Below are 24,551 nucleotides of genomic sequence, written 5' to 3' on the forward strand. Positions count from 1 at the left end.
AAACACCGCACTGTAAACTATGCAACAGATAAATATTATTTTATTCATTTGAAAATTACATCTTAAAACTGTAATAATTACACAAGAGCTCCACATCAAACATCAAATGTTTACGACAGTCTGAACTTATTAAAGAAAACTAAAACTGGCAACACCACACCATCAGTTACTGTGGTTTTAATGAATACCATCTGGAGGCAATCAAACTGATGAAATGAAAGCTTGATATGATGTAAAGTATGCGTTTCACATGTTTTACAGAAAAAATATATGGCCAATGTATTAAATTAATTTCATCTGATTTATTAGAATATAAAACTAAAACTTTATTTAGTGAGAGAAAACTGGATCTCATTATCAAAGCAACTGAACTAAACATTGTTATACAGTCACTTCCACTAAGCCTTAAATTTCCTTCATATCCACCAAGACAATGCGTGCTTATTTTATTTTCTTATTTTATTCTAACCCAGCAAATTATAACTGATGGTGTTACACACAATAAGAAAAAAAAGAATTTCCATCAGTTGACCAGTTGATGTGAAAAAACACACCTGCTAATTAAAACTAAATACATGCTCTCATTTTGTTTTTTACTTACATTTTATTGACTGGTTTTCTTCTTCCATCATCATCATCATCAGTCCATCTGAATTGGTAAACACACACAAACACACAAAAAATGTTTTTGAGGTAATTACAGAGAATTCCTCAGCAATAGTATCTGAATGTATGGATTTCTCAAAAACAGTCATATTCCAAGAAAATAAAATCATAACCTTTTCACTTCCTGATTTCTTACAATGTTAAAACAGTGCACTGTTGTGCCCCTCTGTCCTTAGCATACACACTCCATGATAATATTCTTTTGGCTGTCAGAGACACAAACAGTCCCCTGACATACACGTTGCTATGGACCACCAAACCAGCTCCTACATGTAATAGCTCACATCATTTCCTCTCTGTTTAACTGCCTGTGTGTTTACAGAAACGGCCAAAGGAGTTTATCGGCAGCTGAGAGGAAGAGGTTGGATAAACTCATCAGGAAGGCCAGCTCTGTTCTGGGATGCACCCTGGACCCAGTGCAGGTGGTGGGAGACAGAAGGACTCTGGCCAAAATAACATCTCTGATGGACAGAGTCTCCCACCCCATGCATGTAAATGTTGCTGAACTGCAGAGCTCCTTCAGTGACAGACTGCTGCATCCTAGATGCATGAAGGAGCGTTTCCGCAGGTCCTTCCTCCCTGCAGCTGTCAGACTGTACAATCAGAACTGCTCCCAACAATCATAGATGTTTACATCTGCGCTGTAACTGCAATAAGTTAATCAACCGATTCGCACTACAACCTGGTTTGCCTCTTATCTGTAGTTATTTATATTTAATTTAATAACTGTACAGTACTCTGTTTATAGTAACCATTGTCCTTAATGTAAATATGTAAGAAAAATTGTGTATGTTTCTGTTTTGTGTCCTGTGTACTGTTTGTTTGTATATGTGTCTTTCTGGCTGCTGTTACAACCAAATTTCCCCTTGTGGGACAATTAAAGGATTATTCTATTCTATTCTATTCTATTCTATTCTATTCTATTCAATTCTATTCTATTCTAAATTAAAAGTACAAAATATCACATTGATGAAAGCTGGTTTTGCTGTATTTACTCTTTTTATTGCTTGTTTGCAGCTCTAACTGATGCATATGTAATGAAAATGACAATGACTGTGTAATGACATGTGTGTGTTCAGTCCACACACTGAACCACACCTAAAACTATTTTCCAAATGCGTACATCCTAACCTGAATACATACTGACTTGAAGTTCAGCCCACTAATCAGATAATTTTGACCTTTAAAAACCTTTCTGAGCGTACAAATCTGTAAAACTACACGTAACATCTCTCTTGCTTGTTTGCAAAACCTTAAATATGTGTGGACGAATCAGCTGATACACACAGATGAAACTGCGTGCCCACGTGGGGTTTTGAGACAAATTTAACTCCATCAGCTTCACACAGATCCACAGATGTAAGCTGCGTTCAACTCCCTGTGTAAAACTGGAACATCTGGGCTTCCTGCATACCTGCTGGGTTGGGTCGGGTGGGTTAGTGTGTTTGTTTCAAATAAGGTGAGCATTTCTTTTTCTAAATACACAGAACAACTTATAACCCCTTTACTAGAAAACATCGATTTACCAAATACATAATTATAATTAATTTAAAGGGTTTCACCCAGAGTGCAATGCAATACGTGTTCGTAATTATTCATTACATCAACATTAATGTTAGCCTGCTGTTATTAGAGTGTTAACAACATTAGAGTGTTATTCCATACTATTTATTTTTATTATTCTAGTTTTTTTTTTTTAAGAAAACTAAATGTGCACTTTATTTGAAAAAACAAACAAAAACAAATCCGCAGGTCTACAAGGCCAGATGTTCTTTTGGATCATATCGTACGCATTTGCTGTTGAAACATATTTCTCTCCATACATATGTTACTTATACACTGTCATGACTGGGGCCGCAGTCGTATGAAGGTGAGAAAGGAGGATCCAATAGCAGACAGTGGCGAAGGTGCAAGTGGGTTTTATTTACAGTGCACAAAACCAAGGTGTGGAGCAGAACCGAACATAAACCTAAACTGGGAAAACTAATACAAAAAGGAGGACACGGAGCGAGGAGCAGAGAGACATGGAGAAACACGGGATAATGCGGAGTACACAGAGATTCACAGAGAAACACAGACGACGCGACGAGGAGCACAAGCAGAGACGCAGTATAAATACACACATCAGGTAATCAGGAAATAGCACACAGGAGGGGAAACAGCTGGAACTAATGGACATAACGAGACACAAACCTACAAAGTAAAACAGGAAACACACAGACTGTTTTACACAACCAACTGGGGACACGAACAGAACACAGAGGAGAGACACAGGTAGGGATGATAGAACACAACTCAAACCCTAAGAACAAATACAAAACAGCAGAAACTGGAAAATAATAACAATAAACTCAAAACGCTGGGTCATAGACCCAGGATCATGACATACACATACATATATGGAGGACAACAATATGTGATGACTACTTAATGAATACAAATGCCTATATATTTGTTTAACTTTCACAAAGGGTTTTGCTTACTCCTGTTATGTACAACTCCAAAGCTATGTCCTACATCACGATGTTAAAATCATAAAAGAATGGATGGCATGAGATGAAGACAGTACATTTGAACTATTCAAATTCATCGTGTTATATAAAACAAAATATCATTCTCGAGTAGAGATGGCACGATACCACTTTTTTATGTCCGATACCGATATCATAAATTTGGATCTCTGCCGATACCGATATGAATCCGATATAGTGTGTTTTTTTTTATCAATAAAACTGTTTTTTTTAATATCTTGCTGCATTTTGTATAAGTTCATACTCAAGTTTAAATAAACAACAACACTAAAGCTATTCTGTTATACCTGTATGTAAAAAATACACTGCACCCAAAATATTTCATAGTTCAGCAACACTGATCAATCTAATAAACTTAAACCTACTCCATCCTTCCTATTCTGGTATTTTAAAGAGTACTTAGCAAAAATATTAAGCAACCTAACTAATAGGGTTGCAAACTCCCAGCAAAAGAAATGATGCTTAATTGACGTAATCAATTGACGTAATCAACTTTAATTTGATGCAGTGTGAAAAAAAAAAAATGCACAGAAATAAATTATTTTTCAAGAATAATTAAATAGATTCAACATCTTTCTTCAACAGAATTGCAGACTGCACAGATGGTATCTTCCCAAAGGAAAAAGTACTATAGCTTACTAGGGTATATTAGACTTAACAGTTACTATATACAGTAATGGACTTCTATACATTTTACATCAGATTAAAACTTTGGGTGTAAGATTCAGATATTTATTTATTAAAAGCTAGACATTTTAAATGAGAATAAGAAAGAAAAGTATGTCTTTGTGCCCCCCTTTTCCCTGTTAATGCCCTATCGGCCCCCCTGGCTACACTTTGCTAGATCCGCCCCTGCACAGTTACCAGCCGTCAGCTACGTAGAAAAGGATCCTGGTGTAGAAAGTAATATTAAATAAATTCTAACAACAGCTTATCAAGCTTAAACGTGCTGCTGTTGTTCAGCCGCTGGTTTCCTCTTTCTGGTGCAAAGTGGGCCAAAAACAAAGAAGAGAGAAGGACTCGCGACAGAAAAGCCGATCAGCTGATCATTAAGCAGTTTCATGATTGAAGTAGCAGCAGGAGAGGGAGAGAGAGAGAGAGGCAGTCGCTCCATATATCGGTTGTTAAGCTTAACATGGGAACGCTTTACAAACATTCAGAGATGAACTTACACACTTGCTTTACTTCTCTCTGGGATCACTTCCTTGGAGATGAAATGCTGGTTTGGTAGTGAGGCTACAAATACACACAGCCGCTCTATCACGTGATACATACTGCTCCGACGTGCTACGGTTATGAGCCGAGTTACGCCGTGTCGCAAGTTTTGTGAGGTGCTTTTTTGATATTTAATGGATCGGATTACATTTTTTATTTCTCTCCGATATCCGATCCAGTAATTTACGTCAGTATCGGACCGATACCGATACGTAATATCGGATCGGTCCATCTCTATTCTCGACCACCCTACGTCTCCCATTTTGACCTCAGGACTTCCAGGTCATACTCAGCACAGATGTTTCTGTATGGTACGCTGACCACTTGGTTATGGCAGTCCATGTATGCCCTGCCTGTTAGCATCTTGCACCCTGCTGGGTGTGCTGTATTGTCTTGGGGGCATCTTTACACAGCCTGCACCTGGGGTCATGCCTGTTGTGATAGACCCCAGCCTCTATGGATCTTGTGCTCAGAGCCTGTTCCTGTGCTGCCATGATTAGTGCCTCTGTGCTATCTTTCAGATCAGGACATCTGGATGTAAGTCACTTCCTCTATCTGCTGGTGGTACATACCATGCAGGGGACTTTCTTTCCACAATGGCTCCTCCTCTTTCTTGGGTTTCTGCTGCCTGAGGTATTCACTGAGCACGCGGTCGGTTGGGGCCATCTTCCTCATGTATTGGTGGATGTTTGTTGTCTCATCCTGTGCTGTGTTACTGACACTCACCAGTCCCCGTCCCTGTTTCTTCCACTTAGCATACAGCCTCAGGGTGCTGAACTTAGGGTGAACCCTCCATGCATGGTCAGGAGTTTCCTTGTCTTGATGTCAGCAGTTTCTATCTCTTATTATCCCAGCAGGGTACCTGATCACGGTCAGGGCATATGTGATGATAGCCTTGATCTTGTTCATACTGTTCAGCTGACTCCTCAGGACTTGGCTGACCTTCTGCAGGTACTTGGTGGTTGCAGCTTTCCTAGCAGCCTCTCCACAGCTCCCATTTTCCTGTGGAATCCCCAGGTACTTGTAGCTGTCCTTGGTGTCTGCAATGTTGACTTCTTGTAGTTTGACCCCCTCAGTTCTGACTACCTTCCCTCTCTTTGTTGTCATATGATTACACTTCTCCAGTCCAAATGATATTCCTCTGTCATTGCTGTATATCCCGGTGGTGTGGATCAGTGAACTGATATCTCGTTCACTCTTGGCATACAGCTTGATGTCATCCATGCACAGGAGGTGGCTGACGATTGCTCCATTCTGTAGTCGGTATCCGCAGCCAGTCTTGTCAATGATCTCACTGAGGGGGTTCAGGCCTATGCAGACCAGCAGTGAGGACAGCACATCCATCCCATTTCTTCTCTTGCTCTCGGCGAAGGCGGTCGCACTTTTTTTCCTCCTCCTCTCCTCGCCCTTAGCTTCCCTGCTTAGCCTCTTGTGTCCTTGTCTAGTCTCGTGTTTTTTGTATTACTTTTCCCTGGAACACTCTCTCACAGTCTGTTCTCTAAAACCTAAAAGAGGAATTATGGATTTGATCAACTGGTCCCTGAATGTAACTGACACCCCTTTCTCAACGAGAAGTCTGGGCTTGGGTGAGCCTGAGTGCTGAAGATATCTACCTATTCGGAACCATGATAACAGGGTTCTTGCTGATCGGAGCTGGCTTGGCCCTGGCTTATCGAAGAATTAAGGAAGCGGAACCGGCTGTTCAAACCCCCACAAGGCTGCCCGCTGGGATTGAAATGATGGGACGAGGCGTGAGTTTCTCAAAATGGGCTCATTGAGTGCAGCACGGATAAGATCTTGGAGAAGCTTACGGCTGCCGTGAATACTCAGGACAAGACCTCTGAGTGCAAACTGGATTACATCTGGAGGGGCTCGCTTGGAATAACACCTCTGAGCGCAAATTGGATCACATCTTGGGAAGCGCACTGCGGTCGTGTGTTCTCAGAATCTGCTCTTTGAGGATTCAGTTTGATTTTTGTTATGTTTTTTTTTTTCTTATTTTAAATCAAGTTTTTTTTTTGAATGACAACATCACGGAGCGCAAGTTTGATAACATCATGGAGAAGCTCACGGCTCTCCAACGGGAGATTGAGAGACCAGTGTTGGACTGTTAGAACAGCTTTGAAATTCATATGAGTTGTTCGCACTAAAGTAAAAACCACCATCACTTCATGCGGCTATCCCTTCGGCGCCAGCTGCGGTCTCAAGGCTGGAGCTGAACAAAACACCCTGATAACGACTGTGTTGAGACTGTTCTTCCCATTCTACGCAAGGCCACCTGGGTCGGCTGGAAGACAGTTTACTTAGCCTGGCAGGGCGAAGGACACTGTCTCAGCTGAACTCTGGAAACATACACACACACACACACACACACACACAGACATATATACACATGCAGATGTACACTCATCCCCCCTCCAAACGCCTTCAACGTTTATTCCCTTCCGATGCTGACGGTGGATCATGGAGACCAGCGCTTATGCTGCAGGCCCGGATGTACTGTCTACATTGGCTGTCTCTCACCTTTTACCCATCCCTGTTGCTTGTCATGTGTTTCTTTGGTGTATTAGAGTTTTTTTCATGTGCTATGTGCAGAGGTGTTTTTTCTGTTCTCAAACTGATCTCCCTGTTGGAGCTCAGTCTGGGGGGAGTTATTTTTTTCTCCTTATCTTTCCTCATGTTGTGCTTTTCCATGTTATACCCCTCTGACCTGTCTTCCCCATGTGATGTTTGTGTAATGTATGTATGGTCGGAAGGGTAAGACGGCGCTGGCACGGCTGGCAGCCTTAACCCAATTTCCCTCGGGATGAATAAAGTATGATCAATAAATCAATCAATCAATCTCCTTGGTAGATCTCGCAATTGATGGTGACTTGTGCTTTTGGCTTGAAGTTAGCCTCTAGTGTTGTTCGCCACATCCACATAGAGTTCCTGATGAAGGCTCTTAGGGTCCTGTGGATCTTGTACAGTTCTAGGCATTCCAGGATCTGAGTGTGGGGCTTGGTCAGCCGAGTCTTGCAGTCTCTATCAGTAGGTGGTGTTTTGTGCCTCTGGTATTCATGCCAATTCCTTTTTGTGCCCCACTTATGTATTGAGCCATGTGCTTATTCATCTTAGCTGCTATGATGCCTGGAGAGGAGCTTCCATGTGGTACTGATGCAGGTTATTGGCCAGTAGTTGTATGGGACCGGTCCCTTCTACAAACAGCTACACATTTACATAGATGTACAGATGTGTAATTTAGGTTTTACTTACCTGTTTCCATTTCCTCACACATCACCGGGGAGCCAGACACTATAATGTAAAAAATAGTCAGTACATTTCATAAGAATTTGTTAAAGAAAACTAAATTACTGATGCGTTATACAAATACAAAACAAATAGTATAAAAGTACTTAAATGTATATCACTGTCACCTTTCTAATCAGAATCTTGATTTCTTGTTACAAATACTTCAAAGTCAATGTCATTTTTTGCTTTTAGATCATCTGAACCTGACTCAGATATTCTGCTCTTAAATTTATTGTTCTACCCCGTTTATTCACATTCATCTGTCTTTTTCTTTAAGGAAAGCAAATAACCATGACAACAACAGATTAATATTTCATCTTAACATGTAATGTCTCCATATCATACTAAGTTTCTGGCTTCTGAGAGAATTACAGCAGGTTAGAATATTACTACAATATTTAAACTGTATTTAAATCTACATGTTGATAAACACCACCTATATTTAATCATTCAAGTTTGGACACATTGACTCTTTAAAGGGTCTTTTTCATTGTTTTTACTCTTTTGTGCAGTAGAGAAGAAAACAGCTCTTTATTGAAGGAGCAACATGTACAGATACGACCTTCTCTGAGTTTTAATAGGATCACATATTTAATATATTACACTTCTAATTATTTAATAATTCAAAAAAAATTAGTTTCACAGGAAGGAATAGCAGCTAGATTATGATGCTGATAAGAAAATGTTGGGAAAATTATTTCGTTTGACGTTTCGATCAGTAAGTTTATGGCTTCTGAGGTCTTCATCCTGACTTGAAACTTATCGTAAATGGTAGTATAAATAAAAGCTTGTACATCTTTAGTTGCTGACTAAGGATACAGCCAATTACAACAACTAACAAAATAAATACTTCAGCAACTGTGCAGTGAATGTTTGACATTTAACATTTCAAATAAGTTCAAGTACAAATGTGTTGGTTTGTTTTTTATTTTTAGAAATGCACAAGTGTGTAGATGTGTGTTGTCATTCAGACTACTTATTTGGACCACCACTATGCCATATTTAAAAAAAAAAAAAAAAAAAAAAAAAAAAATCAGATTTAAAGATTACAACAGGGTGAACATATTAGAGAAAAATAAAAACTGGCATTACTACAACCTCCATCTTTAAAGTTTATTAATCAACCTTAAACAGGCTGAGGTTATCAGGTACAATTCTCCACTTTGGGACAAAGCCCATTACAAAGGCTATAAAAGCAAATACTGCAGCTATTTGTATATTTCACGTTAGTTCAGATGAAAATATGTGTTGGTCTCTTTCTTTTAATTTTTAGAAATGCATAGGTGTGTAGATGTATGTTATTGCACAGCTTTTATTTACTACAGTTAGATGGAGCATCAAAATGAACTATGCAAAAAATAAAATAAAATAAAATTCAGGTTGAACATTTATGACAGGCTGAACATATTAGAGAAAAATAAGAACACCACAACCACCATCTTTATAAATCAACCTTAAACAGGCTGAGGTTATCAGGTAAAAGTCTTCACTTTGGGACACAGCCCATTACAAAGGCCTTAGTAGTTTTTTTTGTGTATTTGTACTTTTTAAAGTCATTTTTCAAGTCTGTAATTTTACTTTTACTTAAGTATATTTTTAAAAAAGTATTGTACTTTGCTACGTTTTCAGTCACACCCGTTACTGAGTAAATTTAAAAAAACAAAACACAAAAAACAAAAAAAAGCGCTTCGGAAATACAGCAGGGAATGATGGGTAGAAGAACAAATTGGCGCTAAGGTCACGATAAAGATGGAGACGGAGTCTGACATTGGTGGTACGGATCCCGTGAAAAAAGAAACTACGTCGATTTCTGCTGACCCTGAACTCAAAGAAACTGATGTGAACCCCTGGCCGTATTTAAGGGACCATTTCGGCTTCAAGTGCAAGAAAGGCAACAGCTTCATTATGCAGTGTAAGCTGTGTTTGCCCAGAGAGACCAAGTTAGCAGCTTTTAAAAATTCCACATCAAACCTGTGCAAGCATGTAGAGGTAAGTTAAATGAAACTTGTACCGTTATGGTAGCAAAAAGGCTGTGCTCAAGTTAATCACATTAAGTTAAGACATCTGTGAAGAACACGGCTAATGTTGGTTGGTACTAGCAACTTCCTGTTATCGGGCACGTTGTTGTCCAAACAATTTGGTGTGTTTAATGAAATCAAAATTGATTTACATGCTGATTAAAAAAAAATTTGTTAACAGAGAAAACATCCATCCAAGCTGAAGGCCTTCAGTGACTATATAGCAACGTGGAAGTGAGCCCTGGAGCAACCAGAACCCCCAAGAAAGCAAGCAAAAATCAGTGATGTGATTGCAGTGGGTGCAAACAGACGAGTATCACAGGCAAAGGTTGACAAGCTCATGATTAATTTCATTTGTGAAGGTCTTCATCCATTTTCTGTGGTTGAACAACCTTCTTTTAAAGAACTTTTGTTGACACTGAATCCTCAATGAAAAGTCATTTCCAGACCCACTCTCAGGACCAGAATAGAGCGAGCTGCCAATCAGATGAAAAAAACTTTGATGTTGCACCTCAGTAAAGTCAGCCATGTTGCCACCACTACAGATTGTCGGACAGCACACCAGCAAAGTTTCATAGGAGTCACAGCTCATTGGATAGATGAGGAAACTTTGGAGAGGAGATCTGCTGCCCTTGCCTGCCAGAGGTTGAAAGGGTCCCACACCTTTGATGTCCTAGCTGGTGCCCTTGATGACATTCATTGTCAATACAGAATAAAGGGGAAAGTAGCAAGAACGACAACAGACAGTGGCTCGAACTTTATTAAAGCATTCAGTGTGTTTGGTGAAAAAAGTCAGCCTGAGGAAGCGGAGTCGGAGTCACATCAAGACTCTTCTGAAGAGACCAAAGCAGACTACCTGGACACATTCGCCATCCGGGAGCAAGATAGCGGTCTTGAGTACAAACTTCCACCATATCAAAGGTGTGCATGCCACCTATTAAATTTAGTTGCCACAACAGATGCTGCCAAGGCAGAAGAGATGAATGATGCATACAAATGGCTATCATGAGCAGCCTTTGGGAAATGCCAAGCAACTGGAATAAGTAAGGTCGGTCCTACATGGCAGCAGAAATTGTGGAAAGTGAATGCAAGTTCCAGCTCATCCAGCCAAAGCAAACTCGGTGGAACTCAACATACATAGCTCTGGAGATCATAAATCAGAAGAAAAGGATGCTATCAGGAATGTCTGTGAAGAAGTCAAAGTAAAAATGTGAGTTTTATTTCTTATTTCTAAAGTGTGACATAAATGACACAGGTGGAAAACAATGCTGGAGCTACCTCACTTATTGGTTTTTCAAACCTTTGAATTTTTAAAATACATGTCCATACTTGGCTCTATATTCGACATCTATGCCTGAAGGTAATTTACTAAAAAATGCTTTATGTCATACAGGCTGAGTCCAGCTGAAATTGCTTTCCTGACTGAGAACTGCACTGTGATGAAGCCTGTGGTGAAGGCTTTAAACATCCTTCAGTCTGAGACCAATACACACATGGGATGGCTTCTTCCAGTGATCTTCCAGCTAAAAGCTGAACTCAGCAGACTGGAGACCTCCACCAAAATGTGTCTCCCACTCATCAGAGCCATTCAGGATGGTGTCCAAAAGCGCTTTGGTGGGATGATGGAAGACCCTGAACTGATTGCTGCTGCAATCCTTCTTCCGAAGTTCAAGACCACCTGGACTGAGAGGCCTGATATCATAGAAGCAGGTCTGATTTAATAATTTAATATCATGCCGTAATCAGTTGTTTCTTATGAATTTCAATAATTAATTAACTAAATAAATTATTAATTTAATAAAGTACAATAACATGCACCTTTCTACACAAATTGTAGTTTTTGCAATTCATGCACTATAATAAACTCTTGTTGCCTCATTTATCCAAAATTAAATGTCAGAAATATTTAATGTGTTGTGTATTTGTCATTCAACAGGTCTGATCTATGTGAGACAACGCCTTGACCAGATGGCAGAGGTTGGGGTGGAGCAAGTCAAGCAACATTCATCAGATGAAGAAGACTTCTTCTTTTCAATGAAGTCCAAAAGGCCACAAGGTATATGGGTACCTTGCGTGTATCTCGGACAAGATAGATCTGCTGAATTCATTTCCACACATCAAAAAACTTTCTCTCAAACTTAACACTGGCCTGACTGCCTCAGCTGCCTGCGAGCGTCTCTTTAGCTGTGCTGGACTGCTGTTCACTGTAAAGCGAGCAAGGATGAACTCTACTAACTTTGAAAATCAACTGCTCCTCAAAATTAACAGGAAGTTCAGAGAGTAACACTCTAGGATGGACACAAAGGAACTTTAATTTAGAGGTACAGTAGGGCAGGGCCAAGTTTAAAAAATTAAAAAACATTTTTATAGCAGCTGCCGTACAGTTCAGTTCAGTACTTGTTCTCTTATTTGACAGTTTAGAACAAACTCATGTAAAAGAATTATATGGTTTTGTATTGAAAACACTGTGATACCTGACAGTTTGGTTGGTTGGTTTGGTGACCATTATCCATTTTGATGTATACACTTGCAGTTTAAATGCCACTGCACTTTAATTTGTAAAGTTTTTCTTTTAATTAAAAAACAACTACTTTGACATTTATACCCCATTGTCTTTTTTTCACTACTCAGAAGAGGCTGTCCTCCTGCTGACAAAAAAGTAACTATGTAACTTTGTACATTTTAAATGAGCTACTCTGAAACGAACTGGGGGGCTCTGTCTGAGGTAATGTCCACGGGGGTGCCGAAACGCGCAACCCAAGATTACAAAAATGCCTTGGCTACCACTGCCGCGGTAGTGGACACCAGGGGAACTGCCTCCGGCCACCAGGTGGTGCGGTCAACAATAGTCAAAAGGTGCGTAAAACCTTGTGACTGCGGCAGGGGACCCACCATATCAACATGCACATTATCCAAACATTCGCTGGACATGAAGAACTACTCCAGGGGTGCCTTGGTGTGTTTATGAACCTTCGCGAGCTGGCATGGAATGCATTTCTTCACCAATTTGCGAAGGCCTGGCCAAACAAACTTAGAGCTGACCAGTTTATCAGAGGCCCAGACCCCCGGATGAGAGAGAGAGCATGTAACGAGTCAAAAACGTGACGACCCCATGTAACGGGAACTACCGGGTGAGGGCGGCCGGTGGAAACGTCACATACCAGGAAAGGACCACCGTCCTGCAGAGGTCTGTCCTCCAGCATGAGGCCCATCTGCACAGATTTAAGCGCGAGGATGTCTGGGTCACCGCTCTGATTGGCAGCCATGGCAGAGTAGTCCATGCCGACAAACACGGGAGAAACCAGTGCACGGGACAAACAGTCAGATTGGACCTACCAGCCACGTGCTGAATGTCCGTGGTAAACTAAGAAATGGCTGCAAACTGGCGCTGCTGGTGCGCACTCCATGGGTCAGAAACTTTGGCCAGAGGAAATCGAGAACTGGCAACCCAAACTGGCATTTAGACAGAATAATGATCAGTCCATGCTCCGCCAAACGCTGAAAAACCTGACGCAGATGGAACATGTGCTGCTCTGCTGAGCTGCTGGCCACCAGTATATCATCGAGATATACAAAAACAAAGGGCAGCCATCAACCGCTTGAAGGTTTGGGCAGCACCTTTAAGGCAGAAAGGCATGCACAGAAACTTGAAAAGGCCAAAAGGTGTAATGACGGCGGTTTTGGGGACATCCTCAGCGCACACAGGAACCTGGTGATATCCCCGTACCAAATCAATCTTCAAAAAAACCGAGGTCCCTGCAAGATGGGCGGAAAAATCTTGGATGTGGGGAATCGGATAATGATCGTTATCCCGTTATCCCTGGTGGAAACGCCTCCCCCAGCGTGAGTCCTCTATGAAAAGGAGCCTTTCCTTGTTGCCAGCAGTTGCGACTGCTAAAGAGCGCTGGCGGGCCCGTTTCCCTGCGGCTTAAAATTGCAAGGCGGCAGACAGCACCGTGCCTTCGCTCCAAAACGCTGATGATAAAAACAAAGCCCTTTTCCGCCTTGCCGCCATACAGCAACCCCAGCCACCGTGGATGAGTCGGAGGGCCCCTGGAGTATCGGTGGGGGGGGTGGGAAAAGCCGCTGGTGAGTCCGGGACAACCGCCTGGACACTGAAGCTCCTGGTAGCCAGGAGGATGCGATCCGCCTCTTCTGCAAGGGAGCGGTAATCCTTCGTGGCCAATAGCGAGGAGTTGGCAAGGCCAGCGCGCACCTGAGCCGGCAGCTGTCGGAAGAGATGGAAGAGGTGGGTGAAGAGGAATCCTCCATCATCCGTGCCCAGTAAGGACAGCATGCTCTCCATGAGCTCGAGAGCAGTACCATCGCCCAGGCACGTGAGGGAGAGGAGTTTCTCGGCCTGCTCAGCATCACTAGTCTCAAATCTTGTGGTGATAGAGCCTTCTCTGTGGCATGTCCTTGACTTTGGAATAGTCTCCCCCTAAACATTAGATCTGCACAAAGACTTGATCAATTTAAATCGCTACTTAAGACACATTTTTATGCCCTGGCTTTTAACACACTTTGACCAAAGCATCTTGGTCTTATTTTAATAGTCCTAGTTACTGTTTTAATTCTTTTATTGTCCTATCACTGTTTTATATTTTTATTATTGTTTTACATTGTCTCTTTTGTAAAACAATTGCATTTGTCACGACACAATATATTCAGTTTTAGCATTTATATTCACTGTTAACTGTAACTACGCTCAAAGTGTTAATGCTATCTTATTTTAATAAACAACACTGTCATTTGCAAAACTAGGGTGGCACTTGGCGTGGCAAGAGATCATTTTAGGGTGGCACTTGCCACCCCATGCCACCCTTCTAGATCCGCCCCTGAGCCCATTACAAACGCTATCAAAGCAAATACTGCAGCTATTTGCATGCAGTATTGCACATTTAACATTTCAAAAAAGTTAAAAACAAATGTTTTTATTTGTTTGTATTTTTTTAAATGTACAGATGTGTGATGTACTGTCATTCAGCTTTTATTTACCTGGGACAGTTCTCAACTCTCTTCTCTTTCCTATAAAAACAGAAGAAAAAAAAAAGGTCCAGAAATTTTTACTTTTTAACATTCATATGCTGATATGCAAATATAAAACATCTACACATCATTTGTATTTATACATCATGCTCAAAACTGTAGTTTATATAATTAGTAATTTCTAATGTGTTCTCTAGTGTTTAATTTTTTCCAGTTATTTTTTTTTTTCTTATTACTTGACCATTATGCAAGCACTGTCTGCCACAAAACCACTCAGCCTCAGTTAAAGTTATAATAAAAAAAACACTCCTAAGAGGATTAGCTAACAAAAATAAGTAAATAAATAAACTAGTGAAATAACAGAACTCTAATGCAGTGCCTCACAGGTATTATAATAAGTAGTATTTAAAGTATAAAATATGCTCACCAATATTCCAAATATAACAACAGCAATATTTTGGCTTGCTTACTCAGGATCAGGGGCGGATCTAGAAGGGTGGCATGGGGTGGCAAGTGCCACCCTAAAATGATCCCCTGCCACCCCAGTTTTGCATATGACAGTGTTGTTTATTAAAATAAGATAGCATTAACAGTTTGAGCGTAGTTACAGTCAACAGTGAATATAAATGCTAAAACTGAATATATTGCATAATGTTCCCCCCCTCCACCATTAACAAATGGTTCAGCCCACAGCAGGATCGGCTTTTTTCTTGTTTTCAGTAACAAGCGAAGCTTATGATTGTGCCAGAGCACATTTTGAACAACACCATGGGAATTTCGGATTTTACACAGGTGGTTGGATGTTATACTCTGGATATGGAAGGAAGGTGAGTGTTATTAACCCTCTGTGGTCCACGGACACCTCCACCTCCAAATCACATGACTGACGTAGCAACAAGCTGCAGCCATGCTGAGTCTCTATTTCAGCCCACATTGAAAGTTCGGACTTCAAAGTTTTTAAATTTTAATTACAAGCCAGTAAATCCAGAGTTATGATAATATATATATAATCCATGCTTTTTTCTAAATACTGTCATCACGTTTTTTATGTGTGTGTGTGTATTTTAAACGTTTTCTAAGGAAAGCGCGAAAACAGTAAAGAAAGGAAAAGAAGCCACCTCTTTCCTATCGGTGGAAAAATGTACCATGTCAACCAATTTTTTAAAAAAGTCAACACGTGGGATTTGGTTGTTTAGGGAGAGGGGAGAGTTTTGGGAGTGACGGCAGCGAGACAGAGCGAGCGAGTGAGAGAGAGAGAGAGAGAGAGAGAGAGAGCGAGCGAGCGAGTTTTTAGATGTGGGAGATTTAGTGTGGAGTGTACAGTTAGTGTGTTGTGTGGTCTTGTGTAGTTGTTCTGTTGTGTAGTCGTTTTGTTTTGTGTGTCAGTGAGGGCACTAATGAATGTCACAAAGGCACATTTGCAACGTAAACACTGTCACTAAGTAGAAAACCAGCGGAGTGATACACCTGTTGTCAGGCCTGCAGGTTTATCCCTGTGCTGTTCTGTCTTTTGGTGGACAAACTTTTTTTTTACTGGCACACATCATTTGTGGGGCATCTTATTGCGACACCTGATTGTTCTCTCATTTTAGTTTTAGTAATATTTTTAAATGGTTGTACAAAATGAAAAAACGGCAGGTGTATTGGCTGCATTTTTAGATAAATAGTTGTATATGTTTACAAAATGTACAATTTATATTTGCATTTCAAGTTATAAAAATTTACTCAACATGTCTGTGGTTTTTTTTTAGAGTAAAAAAATACTACTAGGATTTTAAGTTCTTTGTGTGATTTCAGATCAGTAATACTAATTCAGTATGTCAGTGAAAAAACAACTAAATTCAGTTGAGCTGGAAAGATACCAAACAAGGCAAGGGGGAAAAATAAAATGAAACAATTTGAGGGTGAAATACAAACGTAAACTCAAAAGGAGTCAAAAATGGCCGGTTGTATTTCAGACCTCAGTGGGTTAATCCAACAAATCATGAAAAATTAGGTTTAAATTTTTGTTCATGGCAGTGCTGATTTCTGACATTTTGTGTAATTTAAGCATCTATCAACGTGATTGATTTCTAACAAAAAACAGTGAAACTTAAGTTAGACTTGTGTTTGTAAATGAACCGCCCCATGTTGTGTAGCTTTCTGGATTTTATACTTATTGGGCTACATATTTATTTATTATACAGGCTATACAGTACATAACATCAAAACTCACATGTTTTATGTAACTAAAGTGTTTAATTATGTGGGATACAGACAATAATTAAGTTATAGACTATATTTATATGAAAAACGTGTATACTTACTGCATTTGAATTATTTTAACCATATGTAACCCCCTGCATATGTGTTTGGGAAAAAAAGGCTTTGATTTTGCCACCCCATCTGATTTCTTTGCCACCCTCATGCCACCCTAAAAAAATTTCTCTAGATCCGCCCCTGCTCAGGATACAGCCCATTATAATGACTATCAAAGCAAATACTACTGCAACTGTACACACAGTATTTATTATTTAACATTTTGAACAAGTTTAAACAAAAATGTGTTTCTATTTTTTAGAAATGCATTGATGTGCAGATGTGTGTTTGTCAGGGTCTGACGGCGCCCTGACCGGTCGACCTGCCAGTGTGTATATTTGTGTGCGTGTATGTGTGTCTCTCCTATCACCCTGTCTCCCCCTCCGGCTCCGCTGTGATGTGTTAGGAGGTAACCTAGCAACAGGCTACCTCCGACCCGGAAGTGCTGTCGCCCGAAGCTGCCGCACCTGCAATCAATCCACCAGCTGCTGCCAATCAACTACCATCTTCAGCAGGGCTACTTAATGGTGTGGCTGAGCGACAGACAGCGCTGGAGTATTGCACTAAGCCTGGGATTGACGGAGGATTTACGGACACAAAGGAAGCACTTGGAGGAGAGACGGGCACTCACTACCACGCACGGGCTTACACGGAAGGAAGGACGCACTATCACCATTGTTGCACATTTGAACTGTTGTCACCTTGCTGCACTGTAAATAAATGCACTGTCCTTATTTCTGACCTCCGCACCTGAGTCCACTCTTTAACAACCGTGACAGAGTTATACTGATATTCAGCTTCTACTTACTCGTAGGTTGTCCTGAAGTCATAAAAATTGAGAAAGTACCTAGGATGTAAAAAAAAATGGATCAAAATATTTAATAAGAATTTGTTAAAGGGAAGTAAACATATAAACACAAACACTACAAACAGTATTTAAAATGTGTAATGTGTAAAATGTGATATTTTTGCTACTGAATATGACTTTTTGTTTTAACCAACTTTTCTTTGTATTTGTATTACGACTGGATCCTGTGAACTGACTCTGTTAGTCTGCTATTGTACTCTTTTCATTCAAGTTTAGCTTTCTTCATCTTCAAACTGTGGCTGACAGAATTTACTTTTTTATTTTGAAATAAACTCACCGGGTGTTGGAATATTTCTGCGCACAAGAGGTCCTTGAATCACTTCATTATTGTCTTTGTTGACAGCAATAAAGGCAGTGAACGAACTGCTCACTCCTGATTGGACACTGAGCTGCACCACCTTCTCCTTCACTCCTCCATCTTGCTGTCCTCTACGATCTCTCTCCTCCATCTCCAGGGAACGAATCAGAGTCCGAGCACCCAACCTGTGGACTGTTAGTCTGCAGGCAAGAAGGAAAACATTACAGAGTCATATGTCATATGTGATATTGCCAATAGCTAATTATGCTTAATACTGATCAGAATATAATCAGGTATATTAAATAAGTATGTTAAAGTTTAACTCATATAATGATTAATAAATTATACATATATATATATATACATATATATATATGTATATATATATATATATATATATATACATACACACACACACATACACATATATATATATACATATATATATATATATATATATATATATATATATACATATGTATGTATGTGTGTGTGTGTGTGTGTGTGTGTGTGTGTGTGTGTATTTAAGGAAGATAGGAGAGAGTGATCAACACTGAGCAGCCACTAATCTCGAAGAATGTCTGACGTCAATTAAATGTATGATTTAATGACAAAAACAGAGTTTTAAAGAGAAAAGATAAAAGAAGATTTTTTTACAATTAATGTGAGAATGTGTTACGAACAAATCTACCTGAAACAGAGGACAACATCAACTAGATGAAACACCCCTCCGTGAATCGCTACCTTTTTATGGTGAAGGGGTTTGTGTGTCCCAGGCATCCCAGGGACTATGTTGTCGGAGGTTAGGTTCTCCGATGGCAAATTGGTTCTGGGTGAGGAACCAGACAAAGAGCAACTCAAAAGACCCCTCTGAGTGAAAAAAATAGGGAACAGTTCACCCTCCTGAGCTAGAGTTACTGGGGTCCCACCTGGGAGCCAAGCAAGGGGAGGGTGCTCAAGGGTGAGTGCCTGGTGGCCTGGTCTAAGCCCATGGGGGACGACTGGGCACAGCCTGAAGAAGGGATATGGGTCCCACCAGCCTGTACTCAAACAACAGAACATCATGCTCTTGATTTACCGTATGATCTACATCCCTACCCTCATATATGGTCATGAGCTGTGGGTAGTGACCAAAAGAATGAGATCACGGATACAAGCAGTGGAAATGAGCTTTCTCCGAAGGGTGACTTGTCTCTCCCTTGGAGATAGGATGAGGAGCTCAGCCATCTAGGAAGGGCTCAGAGTAGAGCCACTCCTCCACATCAAAAAGGAGCCAGTTGAGGTGGTTCAGGCATCTGACAAGGATGCATCCTGAGCACATCCTAAGTGAGGTGTTCCAGGCATGCCCCACTGGAAGGAGGCCCCCCAGGGCACACCCAGGACACACTACAGAGATTACAGCTCTCAGCTGGCCTGGGAACGCCTTGGTGTTTCCCTTTACAAGCCTAAGGAGATGGGCAGGGAGGGCAAGGTCTGGGTTGTCTGCTTAGGCTGCTGACCCCACCACCTGGGGCTGGATAAGCCACCTGGGGCTGGATAAGCCAGGGATGGATGGTGAAGTAATTATATCCATATTTGACAATGTTCAAATGTGATGGAAGTTTCCATGTTAAAGAATAAAACAGAAAAGAAGAAAATGTATTCTAATGGTATTGTTTTAGATCTGATCCTTAAATAGTTTTAACAAGATTGCTACAGGCCTCCAAACCTCATGTGGTCTTCGCATTAGCTCAAGAACAGGACAGAAAGAGCTTCAAGCACTAGGTCTCCATGGCTGAGCAGCTGCATCCGAGCCTTTCAATACCAAGGTCAAAGCAAAGAGTGTGAAAAGGAGTGTTCTCTGATGGAGATGTCTAGATTTGGGGGTTGTCAGGAGATCAGTATTTGTATGACTGCTTTGTGCTAAGTGCAAGGTTTGGTGGTGGGAGGATTATAATGCAGGGTTGTTTTTCAGGAGTTGGGGTTGTCCCTTAGTTCCAGTGAAAGGAACTCTTAATGCTTCAGCATATCAAGAAACTTTAGACAGTTTCATGCTCTCAACTTTGTAAGAGTTTGGGATGGCCCCAAACTGTTCTTAGGCTACATAAGCGAGTTTGATGAGGAAGAATTGGTCTGACCTGCAGAGAGTCCTGAACTCAACCTAATCAATGACCAACCTCACAAATGTCCCTTTGGAAGAATGATCAAAACTTCCTAAATTATCTGTGTATCTGAGCCTCAGTCTCAGTCTCACTTTGCTGTTTTGTTGTGGGAATGGAGTCTCTGCCTTTGAGTCAGACAAGTAACTGCAGCAAAATACTCAACACTGTCACCTTAATTTGATCATGACAAGTGTAGAAAAGCTCAGACTGCAGCGTAGAGGTTGCTGAGAGGGAGGAAAGCTATAATAAGCTGGAAGTGATTCAAACACTGATTTCACTGGTGGTTGATTATTATCAATATTGTATGCAATTGATCAGGACCACTGAGTCACAGGGTTAAAATCTACTCATTTTGAAATAATTTCTGCAAGAAAACAAAGTTTTGCACAGTTGTTATGAGAGGTTTACATACACTCATCATGGGCATGAATTTGATGGTATTTCTGGGCTTTTAATGGTTTCTTTGAATTCTTGTTTTTCCAGGGTGGAGTGATCCAAATTAGCTGGTTTATTCACAGACTGTAATGCTTCTAATCTACAAAGAAATTATCTCATTCAGTTGTGTTGTGTGTAGGCCTTTGGTCACAACATGTTGAACTCTCTCATTCATCAACCACTTCGTTGCCTTATTACTCTGGCACAATTATGAAATCAAATCCAGTGTCCTTCACCAATCATTTCTGTTACACAAGCATATTTTATATTTTGCAGATGGCCGCCCCTCTCTGAGCCTGGTTCTGCTGGAGGTTTCTTCCTGTTAAAAGGTTTTTCTTTCCCTCTGTAGCCTGCTTGCTCATAGGGGGTCATATGATTGTTGGGTTTTTCTCTGTATGTATTATTGTAGAGTCTACCTTACAATATAAAACAACTTGAGGCAACGGTTGTTGTGATTTGGGGCTGTATCAATAAAACTGAATTGAATTGAAGAAAATGGTATTTCCTTTCAAATTTCATGTGGCATTGAGCAAACATGACAAGTTATGCCACAAAAATAATCAGTAGGTTGTCTCTTTAAAATATAACAGATACTAGAGTGTCCAGATGGTCAAGTGGAAAATATTGTAAAAAATGTTATTATTTGAAATGGAGTCACTTGGGTCTCACAAATTAAAAATATACATATATTCTATTTTGACAGGACAACCTACTGATATTTTTGTTTTAGCAGTACAACGTAGTACAACAGAGCATTTTTTGAAGAAAATATCTTGTGTAGTATTTAATATTTGAAGCTAAAATTTCACAGTAGTTGTTATACGTGCCCAAACTTTGTACCATAACATTTTTATGAAAATCATAGATGGTTGAGCAGAATTCCTGTGTTGATTTCAACCAGAATGACCCATAAGCTGGGCTTGGCTTTACTGACTGTTTGAGGTTTGAAGTTACTTTTTAACAAGCATCTAGTAGTTTGTGTAGTACAAGAAAAACTACCAATTAGCTTAAGAAATTACTGAGCTGTCCTTAAATTAACACCAAAGCTGGGTCCACTCCCTAGACCTTAAAGAAAGGCTGCAGCTTGGCAGAAATCCCACATAAGGAAATAGAGGGAGTCAGGACCAGAGCTGGGCAGTAACGCATTACAAGTAACGTGTTACTGTAATCCGATTACTTTTTTCAAGTAACGAGTAAAGTAAGGGATTACTATTGCAAAAAAGGTAATTAGATTACCGTTACTTTCCCGTAAGCATGCTGCGTTACTGCGTTACTAAAACTGTGATTTTTTTGTGAGTGTCTCATGACAATGACGTAAGCGAGTGCGACGTTCGTGGCAACAGCTGTGTGCAGATCAACAATGGATAATACATCAGCTCTGTCCCAAAACGTAGGCTGCATCCTTCAGAGGACCTGGCCTTTGCGGTCTACGTGGGCTGGGTCCTTCGAAGACCAAGAAGGCCGGAAGTGCGAGGCTGTGAAATGGGACGGTCTAGCCTTCAGATTTGTGTCACCGCTGCCTCGGTGGAGTTTAATTAACTCGGCCATCTGCTCCTTGGTATCTAAAATATAACAGGACACTGGCGTAAATTCTCAACCGTCTCACACTTCTGTTCAGTTTTCTGTTTGACGTTTATTTAGCTGTGTGAAAATCCTGGAGGAACTCACCCAATGGATTAATAAAGTTTTATTTAATCTAATAATCTAATAACTTTGATCTCAGCCAAACCGATTTACTCCGGAACAAATAAAACACAGAAAAAAGCCAAACAATTACATTTTTAAGTTATCCGAGTGACTTATATATCATGTTTAACCTGAGTAGCGAAAGACAGCGGGGTCTGAAAACGATGTGCCGGGAGGCCGCTGCTCTTGCCAGCTCGAGTGACCCATCTAGCTATTGAGCGGGTGGGTAAGAGACGTCCCCGAAAACATCGCCGCACTTTTGCAAATATGCGATGTCTTGATAAACCAATCAGATATTTGAAGTTTACACAGCTACTTTCTCGCCTGAAAATATGTTAAAAGTTTATTTTGTGACCCAGAAAGATTAATAAGAGTAATATTAAAACTTTGTAGCGGCCGCCATTGTTGGAAACTGGAATTGGCTGGGCCTCGCTATGAATTCGGGGATATGGTGGGCCATGAAGGACACACCCGACGCCTCTTTCAAATTCGGGGAAATGAAGGACGCATTTGTCGGCCGCATTTGAGGGAGTCGACGAATTGGGACAGCCTTCGTTGCCTGGCCGTGACGTAATCGGCCTTCAAATGCGGCCTCCGAAGGATGCAGCCGACGTTTTGGGACACAACAAACAAGTGCGGGAGAGAGCATGACCGTGCAGCGTTTAAAGCGTGGAAGTACTGCCCTTTCTTTGAGTTTGATTCCGTAAAACGTGACAAAAACATTAGCGTCCGCTGTTCACTGCGTGAGAAGAAAACTTCTTTTTACGGCGAAAAAACCCCTAAACTTCTGAGCAAGCACCGAGTGCGCTACCACGGAATGGGAAATCCACAGACAAACTCGCGGATTCTTCCACTGACTGCTGCGGCTCACCTGCACCAGCGCAAACCTCCGCCTGCCCCACTCCTGCTATACAGGTGAAAATAGAGCAACAGGACCGCTAGTCTTTGATTTTATTTATTTTCTGTTGTGTTTTACTTGCATCTATTTGAAAGACTGAGTGTAAACACAAAAACTATTTTATATGATGGAATGTGCAGAAAATAGGTTTAAATGTTAAACAAATTTCTTCCAGTCAGAGAATGTTGCATATAATTTAATTTTTGCTTGATGCATAAAGTTAAAAGATTAAAACTAATAAAACAAGTTTTAAAAAGAGACTTTTTCCATTTGATTACATTTTATATGATGGATTAGGCAGAAAGTAGAATTGGGCTGAAAGATCTATTGCTTTATCACCTATTCAGATTGTAAATCATGTTTTTAAAAAGTAACTAAGTAACTAATTACTTTTGAAAATAAGTAATCAGTAAAGCAACAGGATTACTTTTTTGGGGAAGTAATCAGTAATTAGTTACTAGTTATTAGTGTTTTTCAAGTAACTTGACCAACACTGGTCAGGACAAAGACAAGCTATGAAAGAGAGAAAGCAAGTTTTTAACAATTACTAAGGCTGGTTTCAACCTCAAAATGCAATTTGGTGTATAAACACATTTAGAGTAAAGATAAAATGCATCATGGTAAACCACTAGCAACCCAGCTGAAGCATACCTAATGGATGGTTTAGGGCAGGGGTCCCCAATCTCAGTCCACGAGAGCCGGTGTCCCTGCAGATTTTAGATGTGTCCTTGATCCATCACAGCTGATTTAAATGGATAAATTACCTTCTCAACATGTCTTGAAGTTCTCCAGAGGTCTGGTAATGAGCTAATCATGTGATTCAGGTGTGTTGACCCAGGGTGAGATCTAAAACCTGCAGGGACACCGGCCCTCGTAGACTGAGATTGGGGACCCCTGGTTTAGGGTCATCTGATACAGCCCCAACAGGAAAGTATTGAAGAGTAATTTTAAAAATAGAGATAGTGTCTGACAGCAAAGTGCTCTACTGTGACTATATGGTACTGTCAAATATTTAGTCTTTGTGATGCAGCCTGATTACTAAAGGAGAATGATGGCAGGTAGAAAGATTTTATGTTCAAATATGGATTTAACAGGGAGCCAATGAAGACAAGCCAATATTGAAGAAATATAATCTCTCTTTGCATTCCTGTTAGTACTCTCGCAGGATGTTTTGGATTAACTGAAGACTTTTAGGGAGCTTTTCCAGCCCAGATAAT

At 40.5% G+C, this 24,551-nt stretch overlaps 1 protein-coding gene across 1 annotated transcript in view; it reads right to left on the minus strand.

Moving 5' to 3' along the window:
- The window catches only part of LOC102076353 (von Willebrand factor A domain-containing protein 5A), a 58,077-nt gene that overhangs the window by 20,082 nt on the left and 13,444 nt on the right, over positions 1-24,551 (minus strand). Inside the window, exons 14-18 of the mRNA XM_025897894.1 lie at positions 18,154-18,374; positions 17,817-17,855; positions 14,720-14,749; positions 7,668-7,706; positions 602-649 (exon numbers count right to left, since the gene is read on the minus strand). Of these exons, the coding sequence (XP_025753679.1) occupies positions 602-649; positions 7,668-7,706; positions 14,720-14,749; positions 17,817-17,855; positions 18,154-18,374 (377 nt within the window). The remainder of the gene's footprint in view (positions 1-601; positions 650-7,667; positions 7,707-14,719; positions 14,750-17,816; positions 17,856-18,153; positions 18,375-24,551) is intronic.

Source organism: Oreochromis niloticus, linkage group LG14, assembly GCF_001858045.2.
Source record: "Oreochromis niloticus isolate F11D_XX linkage group LG14, O_niloticus_UMD_NMBU, whole genome shotgun sequence".
In the NCBI taxonomy this organism is placed as follows: domain Eukaryota; kingdom Metazoa; phylum Chordata; class Actinopteri; order Cichliformes; family Cichlidae; genus Oreochromis; species Oreochromis niloticus.